The 10,072-nt window shown below is 53.1% G+C and overlaps 1 protein-coding gene across 1 annotated transcript in view; it reads left to right on the forward strand.

Moving 5' to 3' along the window:
* Nucleotides 1–9,872, forward strand: part of SEPTIN9 (septin 9) — a 73,831-nt gene extending 63,959 nt beyond the window's left edge. The window contains exons 8-10 of the mRNA XM_065415340.1: nt 1,447–1,543; nt 5,037–5,088; nt 7,124–9,872. Coding sequence (XP_065271412.1) covers nt 1,447–1,543; nt 5,037–5,088; nt 7,124–7,253 — 279 coding nt within the window. The 3' untranslated portion in view covers nt 7,254–9,872. The remainder of the gene's footprint in view (nt 1–1,446; nt 1,544–5,036; nt 5,089–7,123) is intronic.
* Nucleotides 9,873–10,072: the final 200 nt, after the last annotated feature.

Below are 10,072 nucleotides of genomic sequence, written 5' to 3' on the forward strand. Positions count from 1 at the left end.
GCCACTCTTTCAAGCCCTCTTGCCCTTTGAGGTGTCGCTGCAGCTTCCTCCTAGGTCAGGGGTGGGCAAACTATGGCCCGCAGGGCTTTGGATCCGGCCCAAGGGATTGCCCCCTGTGGCGCCGCAGGCCCCGTGCCGCTTTCAGCAGTGGCCGGCCTGACGTCCCTGCGGCCCCTGGGCCCTTGCCTCCAGGCACCGCCCCCCGCAGCTCCCATTGGCCAGGAACAGGGAACCACGGCCAATGGGAACTTCGGGGGAGGTACCTGGAGGCCCAGCAAGGGGCAGCAGCGCTTCCTGGAGTGGCGCGGGGCCGGGGCCAGGGCAGGCATGCAGGGAGCCTACCCTCGCCCCCGTACATGCTGCTGCCACCCCAGGGCCCGAACCCCTCCTGCACCCTGCCCCCCAACTCCCTGCCCTAAGCCCCCTGCCTGCACTGCGCACCCCTCCTGCACCCCAACTCCCTGCCCTGAGCCCCCCTCGTACACCCCGCACCCCTCCTGCACCCCAACCCCCTTCCCTGAGCCCCCTCCCACATCCCGCACTGCCTCCCGCACCCCAACCCCTTGCCCCAGCCCTACATACAATTTCCCCACCCAGATGTGGCCCTTGACCCAAAAAGTTTGCCCACCCCTGTGCTAGGTTATGATTCTCCCTCAACAGCCTTTAACAAGTGGGCAGAGGAGCCCCTCCGCGCTGTGCGCTGTTGCCAAGCCATGTACAGGCGATGCCCTTTTCCTGTCGCGCTCTGGGTGGAGGCATCCTGTTCTCTGAAGAGAATTTCCCTCTGGCGGCACTATTGATTGGAGGAACTAAATAGTAAGAGCTAGCCGAGAGGGGCACGATTGGAAGGGAGCGGCCAGGATAGAGATGCGTTGGCAGATTTTTATTGGTGTCTGTGACTGGAGCAGCAGGGGGCGTTGCAACAAATGGTGCTAACAGCATTCACAGAGCTGTGTGTGAGGCCCTGCCCAGCGCTTGCTGAGGTGATCCGTCCCCTCGCTTTGGTTTTCGAAAGCCCCCAATCCCCCATTTTTAGTCCTGGCTACCTGCCGTGTTTCCCAGAGCTACCACCAGTCTCCCAAAGGGAAGCCGAGGAAGCTGGGCCCTTCTTGGGAGAGCAGCTGCTGTTGGGTTGGCCCCACACATGGCGGCGGTGATGTTTCTAGCCTCCGTTGCTGTGCCCCCATTAACGTGCATTGGAAACAGACAAGTCAAACCTATGGAGATGTTCCTGTGAAACTCGTCAGTAAAAAATCCCCTTTGTAGATTTCTCTGGAGGATAGACCCACAGCCCGGAGACCAGAGCTCTTAAACACTTACCGGAACAGCTTTGCCTGCCGGGCTGGCTGTGGATTATCCTACCCAAGGCCGCTCTGCCCAGTTTGGTTTACCTGCTGGCTTCCTGGATGAAGCCATTAACCTGTGCGCTATGTTCTGTCCCTTCAGGAAATGATTCCTTTTGCAGTGGTGGGCAGTGACCAGGAATACCAGGTTAATGGGAGAAGAATTCTTGGAAGGAAAACAAAGTGGGGCACCATTGAAGGTAGGGGCTGTCGTTGTTTGCTCCCACCACCCCCGTGTCTGTCTTCTGCAGTGTTTGAACGGGAAGTCAAAGGGTGGTAATTGGAAGCATGTGTAATATGTGGATAGAGCGCGCACCACTGCCCTCCACAGAATAGAGCAGGGTCCAGTTCTGGGGTTTTGATGGGAGTGGATCTTGAAAGCCTTGTGACACTGCAGAGCCCAGGCCAAGCATCCCAGAGCTGGGGTCTCATGGCTGGTGGGCAGCCTGTGTGAAATGGCTCTGGCAGCTCTCCATTCGCAGCGAAGCAGACACAGGTGAGGTTCCCTCCAGAATGGTGCTGGGGCCCTACAGAGGAGATTACACGGCTGCTATTGAAGGAGAAGCACTGGTGTTTGATAAGTGGTCATAAGGGAGGCAGAATGGCCCAGTGGTTAGGGCATCAGGCTGGAGTCCAGGAGACCTGGGTTCTGTTTCTAGCTCTGCCACTGAGCTGCTGTGACATTGAGCAAGTCACTGGCACTCGTGGAACCTGTCTCCCCTCTTACCGCTTTCTCTGCCTTGTCTGTTTAGACTGTTAGCTCTTTGGGTCAGGCACTGTCTTAGTGTGTACATGCCTAGCACAATGGAGCCTGATCTCCGCTGAGGCCAGTGAAGGTGCTACTGTAATACAGATCAAGAGCTCCCCCTCCTACGCTTCCCCACAGGGCTTTGAAATATTTCAGTCTCTGATGCCTGTTCCATGCTCCCCTCACCCCTCTTGCCCTTCCCTCCGCCCCCAACGCAGTGCATCCCCGCACCTCCCAAAGCAACATTCCCACCGCTGCCCTGCAGTGTCATGGGAGTTGAAGGACCAAGGAAGGAGAGGACTCCTGAAGAATCCCTGTGATTGAGGGTGAGAGCAGGGTCATTTCTGAGCCCTTTCATTGTTCTCCTGACTGCTGGTTAGGAGGGGAGGATCCTCCACTGCTCCCGTTGTTTTCCTTTCTGTTGTCTCCCTTCTCTCCTGTCTTCTGCCCTGATGCCAGCATCTTTCTCTTGTTCAACAAGTGCCCCAAAGGAGGGGGCTGGCTGCAGGAGTGCCATGTAAGTGTGGAGATTCTCTTAACAGGCTCTAGAAATCTCTGTTTCCCTAGCCTGCAGCCTGCACTGGTTGGTGCAGTTGAGGCTGGAAATCTGTAGTCCAAGGTGACCTGAAACTGCCACATTCTGATGGAGAAAGACGGGAAGGGAGCACGTGAGGGGATGGGGATTCCATGTGCATTTTCCACCAGAATCATCTGGTCTGCCCTGGAGACTAGAGAATGAGGGAGGAGAAGATGATATTCCAAGAGAGCTATTGTGGGGGGTTGGGCTGTCCCTTGTTTAACTACAAGGGCCAACATACACTGGAGAGAGAGCAAGCCTTTGTTACATATTCACCCCCTTTATCCCTGCAAGGTCCTAGAGCTCCCCATACCCATCTCTGCTGCCTCCCAATGGTTCTCCAGAGAAGACTGGACACGCCTGCTGTTGCTGAGGAGGAACGTGTGCCTGTTAGGAGGTGGCACTCCCATTCGACAGCTTTTATCTGTCCAAAGGAACAAAAATGGGCACAGCCCCAATTTAGCCCCTTTTTTTTGCCAGTCACCTTCAGTGGATTCAGCTGCACTAGCAATAGCCACTGTGCTCAGTTGGGACTAGTGTATGACTTTCTCTGCCCCACGGAATAGTCTCCACCCACCTACCCCCACTCCCTAATCAGCAGAGGCTGGGAATGAAGGATACTGAGTGGTGCCATCTTTTGCCTCTCTGAAAACGCTAGGATCAAGTTGAATGGGGGCGGGGCCCTTCTTCCCAGCCCCTTTCTCCTTCCCATCACCCCAGTGCCTGCAGGGGGCTCACAGCCTTTTTTTCCATCTTGCTGCTTCATGAAAGGGCCCACAAATAGCCATATCCAGCTCCTCAGGCCCTCCCTGCCTTGCATCTGGAAGGGACCCTCCACGCACCAAGCCAGTCTCCTCAGTTGCTTCAGGAGCCTGAAACCGAATGCTGGCTGCCTGCGGGGGGGTTGAGGGGGGTGTCTGTGCAGACGGGCAGCCTCTCAGCACCCGCTGGGGTGTTTGAATATTCCTGTCCAGGACTCTCGTGGGATCTGTTCTTCTCTCTTCCCCACCACGTGCTGAACCTTCCTTTCTTCTTCCTCTTCCCCTCTGCTTTCCTCTTTTCATTTCTTTTTTTTTCTCTCCCTTCTTTCCTTCCACAGTCAGTTTCACGCCAGCATTTCACTGGGGAAGCATACCTCTAACAGACGACACATGCTCTGCTCTCGGTAGTGAGGATCCCAGAGGCACAGTCCATGTGATTTCACTGCTCCCTCCCTCTCTTCCCCCCCACCTTCCATTTCAGAGCTTTTTCGATTCTTTTTATAGAAATCCTATTTTGAGTAAGCACTTAACAAAGATGCCAGAGAAACCCATTTTATTTTAAACCCTCGGATGCCCTCTTGTGGCCCGTTCTTGGTAACTCTCAAGGCTTGGCAGTGATGGTCCTGGGTGGGTTTGTGAGAAATGCTGGTCATCCTTCAGGTGGGGGGTATCTGCCTTCAGTATAGGGAGACTCAAGGACCCAACGTTTGCCATTGGTTATGTTGCAGAAATAGTGTTGTTAATCTGCTTGCTATTTGAGCATTGTGTTCACCCATGTAGAAAACAAAGGGATCCTTTGCCCAAGGATCTGTCCCTCTGAATTAGACCAAGAGCACTGTTCAAACACACAATGTACTGAGAGCAGGACAGAGGATGATCACACAGCACTGTGATCTTTTTTTAAAGGCTTTTCTCTCCACGCAGCTTTTAATCCAAACAGTCCCAATAGTAGATCATGTCATTCCACAGCATGAATCAAGATTGGGGGGGAGGGGCGGACTAAGGCCCAGAGATCTGCTCCAGGTCCCACAGGAAGTCTGTGGTAAAGCCAGGAATTGAATCCAGGGCTACTGAGTCACAGTCCAGTACCTTAACCACAAAACCATTCTCCCCTTTGCCTTTCCGGTTACCCCAGGCCATCCCGGGAGACACTTACGTTGAAACAGATTCATTGTTTGCGAGGAGTCACTTGGTGCCCCTTGCCTTGGTGACGCAGTGAAGTGGTATTGGGCTTACACTGGAGGGTGTTCACTCCAGCAGCGAGTGAGCGTGAGCAGAGGAAACAGACATGAAAGCTCTTCCCGTCTCTTGCCAGCTGTTCTTTAGGCAGGTAACAGCTAATGAGCCTCTGTGTAAATATCCTGGCTTACAATGGCAAAGAGGCTTTTTCCTCATGACAGGCAAACGTTGATTTTACCCTCAGCTGAGTGACCCTTCTGCTGGGCTGAAGCCCCTGCTCCAGGCTGTTTGCAAGCCCACCGTGCACGGGTGCAAATTCTGAAACAAAAGGCAGAGTCCCGCTTGTCCTGAAATTGCTGCCTTGCTCAGGAAATGTGGCTGTGTTCTGGGCTGCGGCCTAACGGTTTGCCTCCTCTTCTCCTTTCCAGTTGAGAACACGACACACTGTGAGTTTGCTTATCTGCGGGATCTCCTGATCAGGTCAGTATAACTGCTCTTGGGTGAGAAAGAGACTCCATTGTTGTGTTCGTCTCACTTCTGCCAGCAGGTGGCATCAAAGGGAAGGGCAGAGCTCAGCGGTTGCTTGGTGCATGTACTGCTTTATCCTCTCTGCCCTTGCTTCTTGCAGATCACAGTAGCAACAGCTGCTGTGCAATCCGTAGCCTCTTGAATGAGGACGTGAACTAGGGGGCTTCCCGTGTGCGCTGGCCAGCAGGAGAAGTTAGGGAGTAGGGAATGGGAAGGGAGCCCTGCTGTCAGACTAGCGATACCCACGATAGAGGCATCCCAAAGATTGCTTCGGGCCCAGTGTCTCCTGCATCAACGTGCCAGCTGCCCATTGCCACAATACATCTCCATGCCCTCCAGTTGGCTGCTGTAGCACTGGGCTCATACTAGTGAGTGGAATCCCAGGTGTGGTTCCCTACAGTGGCAAAGGTGATGCTCTAAACCCCGTTTAAACCCTTCTGAAGAGTAACCACCTCCAGGCCTAAAACTTCCGGCACAAATAAGACTAGTCCCTGCAGTCACACCAGCTAGGTTAAAGCGATAAGGGGCGTTGGACTTGTGTATCGTGGCTTAAGTTGATTGCCGGGTTGGATGGGGGGAAACTTCCCCTCATGATATATGGAGTCTAGGAATTCCAGGCCTTTCCCTGAAGCCCCTAGCTCTAGTCACTGTCGGCGGTATTACACTGGAGTCCAGGGGCCATTTGGTCAGCTCCTGGGTGAAAGATATGACTGACACACAGCCTGACTTTGAGACGGGCCCAACCTGCTGTTTGGGTGTGAGTCACGCTGCTCTCAGAAGTGCTTTGCAGACTAAAGGGCGGGCAGCAAGCGGAGAGGGGGCGGGCTGGTTGCAGAGTTGTGCGTAAGGGCCCCTGTGAGAGGAAGAGCCTTCTCCACAGGTAGCAAAGCTGCAGAGAGCTCTGAGCTGGGGAAACCTGTGGCGGCCATTCCCTGCCAACGCAGGCTGCTTCCCTGAGTGTATTCCACCACTCCACATAACCCCCTCTAGGCAGTCAGCCCTGAGGTATGGGCTTTCCCCACCCCTGCAAATAGTGTGCAGGGCTCAATACCTCCCCCGTGAGCCAGGCTAGATCTGCCCGGAGCCTTTCCTCCAACAGTAATCCCATGGCCAAGCCCTTCCTTGCCATCGCACTGGATCACCTGTCAATGCCCTCCTCAGAACAGCAGGGAATCAAGAGAAACTGAGAGTTGTGGGGAGGGGGCTGATGGAGGCTCTGTGCTACCACCTGCCTCTCCCATATGAGTGATTCCTCCCCCAGGGGAATGGGAGGCCAAGCTGCTCTTGTTCCCCCTCCCCGTTATCAAAGTTTCCCTGAGCCAATGGCTCATCAGGCCAAAGTGGTTAAGGCACATCTGTTTCCTAGCCCACGGGACCCAGGAGCAATGTGGCCAGCATTGCCTCCGACCGCCTTTGACTGCCCTAAGCAGATGGGGGCCCATTTGGGGGCCTCGTGAACTGGAGGTGGTCTTTGCATGAGATTGAGCAAGACTTGAACCCATGACTTTCAGAATTGTACTTGAGTGCCTTAGCCACTCCGCTACCGCACCTCATGGGAGGAGGGCGGAGATGCAGAGGTTATGGGGGTGAGAGAGGCAGTACTCTTCCAAGACCTGCCTATACTGTAAGCTCTGCCGACTGCAGATGCTCCGCCTACTCAGTCTTCAGAGGGTCAAAATATGAGCCTGTGGGCTCTTTGGGCCAGGCTCTCTGTAAAGGGGGACCACACACGTCCGTTGGGGCAATTTTAATGAACAAGGGCAGTTGGCATCTCTCAGGGCTGTTGTTCCAACTGCATCAGGTACATAGGGGTCACGTTCGCGAGGTTCCCAGAATAATGAGAAGGGCTAGAGACCTTGAAATTGCGGGGTTTGAGGTGGCAGCATGGGAGAGGTGGTGGCAGACTCTGCTGCTGTGAAAGCCCCATTGTGGGGCCACGCATCTGCGCACAGAGATCTCATTTAACCGGCTTCTCTGCTTCCCTCAGGACACACATGCAGAACATCAAGGACATTACCAGCGGCTTCCACTTTGAAGCCTACAGAGTGAAGCGGCTGAACGAGGGCCGGAGTGCGCTCTCCAACGGCGTGGCCGACCAGGAGGCCAACGAAATGTAACCGTCTCGCTCCGTCGCCAGGACCCAACGCGCTCGCGCTCTCATTTCTTCCCCTCCCCCCTTTATTTTTATATAATTCTTCTGCCACCGCCACCATCCCCCTCCCCCGCGCTGCCGATGTTAACTGACCAAATAACCCGATGCCGTATCTATCGTGAAGAGCGTGGTGACTGCCAGGCCCCTGGCGCTGCCCGCCTCGTGGCGCAGGGGTTCCGTTCTCAGCTCCCGTTGGGCGTAGCGAGGGGCAGCTGGGTGGTTGGACAGGATGGCAGGGGAGGGGAGGAGATGACTGTTCCAAGTCAGAAGTCAGTCTCTATTTATTCTCTAACACTAGCCCAAAGTGTAACCCCAGGGTAGGTGGAAGAGCCCCCTCCTCGCGAAGGCCTGCTCCAACTAACTCTACCTGGCTTCACCAGGAGCTGGAGCGGGCTCCGAGGGTTGCTTTATAATGAAATCCAAGCCATTAGGTAGGGGTGAGTCTCCTCCTCCTTGCTCACAGGAGCCGATAATGAAATTAATCTGATTTCTTTCTGCTCCGTGTCTTGAAACGGCGCCATGGAGTGGGGCCGGGGACTGCCTCGGAGAAGAGGCGGCCTGCCCTCCTTGCTGCCATGCATCATGTCTGTAAAGCTCGTTGGAACCAGATGGCTTTGCCCTGCGTCATGTGGCTCTTTTATTTTCTCCTCCGTCCATTGAAGGCAAGGCTTTCTCTAAGTAAACATGGCCTTCATAAGCGAGGTGCGGGCATGAGGATAGATAGGGAAGGTGATCACAAGCTTACCTCTGCTTCCTCTCTTCTGCCCCCAGCCCTGTGCCTAGCCAACCCACTCACTCCACTCCCTGTCACCTGCCTACATGCAATAAGCCAGGAATGCCATGGGGTGACTCACGGATCTCTAAATTCCAGCCCGCTCTGAGAGAAGTGCCTTTGAATTCAGCTCCCATGCAATAGCTAGTTTCTGTGCAGCCTGCCAAATGCCAATTGAGATTGACTCTCCAGAGATTCTTCTTCACAGTTTTTCCCTGTCACTCAGTGCTTGGATCATACCTATGGCTGGTTTCCTGGGAACACTTGTGTATTTATTTTTAATTCAGTGTCCTTGTTGAAGGCTCAGAGTACGTTTGTGTGTGAAGGGGGCTGAGAACAGAACCATCTCTGCAAAGCACGGGCAGGGGGCCGGAATTCTTTGTGCTGTGTGACTTGTGTTTTATATTAGGTTTTAAATAAGCCAGAGGAGGCTGTTGGATCAATTTGGTTTATTCCTTTACCTGGGCAACTTATATGTACATAGCCAGTTCCTTAATCTGGCAATGCTTTCTCTAGAGAACCATGTGCGTGCACACAGACCGAGCCCCGCATGCCACACGCATGTTAGAAGCCTTCAGCTGTAAGAAAGGCTAGGCTGGTATCTCACGCAAGCTTTGTAGTATAGGGTCCTTGATCCCCAACATGGTCTGTTGACTTAGATCAGCTACCGTAAACGCCAAATGTGCTTAAATGAAACTCCATGCAGGGTCAGAACCACCCATGTGCAAGTCGATCTTCGAGCAGAAATCCAACGCTCTGCCTTGAACTTCTGTCTAAAAGCCCAGCCCCAAGAGAGATTCTGGTGCCTGCCCAACATCACTTTTCTGACCCCCCGTGGAGGTGTAAGACTGTGCCCAGATTGTCTCCTCTTGGTGCTCCCACAAACTGGCAAAGGTGTCCCAACTTCCAGCCTCATGGAGACTCCTGCAGAGCCCCCTGAGGGATGAGACCAGTTACACGTTTACAGTCGGTAGGAAGGTTTTGAAGAGGGATGCTGTTCTCGCCTTCAGAGGCCCGCATGCTCTTCTTCATCAGTGGAGTATCTGCAGACTGCTGCTCCACCCACATCACTCTTCAGAGACTCAACCATAGAGGGTGCTCAGGGCTGCATCCCTCCACGCCATTTCCAGCTGTCTTACTATCCATGCCAGGCCGGTTGCAACAGGAACCCATTGCAGGCGCATTGAGTTTAGCAGGGCCCAATTCCGCATGATAGCAGAGGGAAGTAGCATCTTGCAAGATCGCCCCCCTTCGTGCCTGCATGGGCAGATGTTCTATACTGGTGGGTTTGGTTATGGGACACATGATGTGTCTGTGCAGGTGTGTTTGCCTTGCAGGTAAAATCTGTACTCCCCTTTAACTCTGTTTCGCCCCCCTCCTGGAAAAAATGTAGGAATTTTTACAGAGCTGTGTTAAGTTGAGGAAAATGAATTATTTACTTGATGACTTGCTATATTTTAGCAAAAACAAACTATTGTGTATTAACTGAAAAATGTATGAATTTCAAGTGTTAAGAAGACTATTAAAGGGGAGGGTAGAAAGTCTTTTCTGCGTGATGCACTTCTGCAATTATCACCATCTTAAACTCCTTTCCTAGACAGTATCTCAAGCTGGGCCAAGCAAGACATGCCGCTTTCTCCTTTGTAATCTAATTTTTGGGAAAAAAATGTTTAAAAAAATTAATCCAGATCTATTAAATATGGCCTTTTGGGTGTTATATGCATTATGACAAATTTAGTCCTTTTTTGTATAAATAATAGTGTTTAATATGTATTTCCCAAAATAAATGTTTCAAATGCAAATAGAAAGAGGCTTACTTGGAAATGTTTGGTGGTTGTTTTTTTCAGAGCCACACAACCTCAGGAAGGTTGATCTTGTGTCAGAACTTTTACTATGCAAGGGCATTTCTTCCTGAGGGCAAACCCAGGGGCTGCAGGGATTGTGTTAGGGTCTCCGTAGGTGGTGCTCTTATTCGATTGCTACGGTCCCAGTGCCACCATGCTGGGGTATTG

This window comes from Emys orbicularis, chromosome 13 (assembly GCF_028017835.1).
Source record: "Emys orbicularis isolate rEmyOrb1 chromosome 13, rEmyOrb1.hap1, whole genome shotgun sequence".
Classification (NCBI taxonomy): domain Eukaryota; kingdom Metazoa; phylum Chordata; order Testudines; family Emydidae; genus Emys; species Emys orbicularis.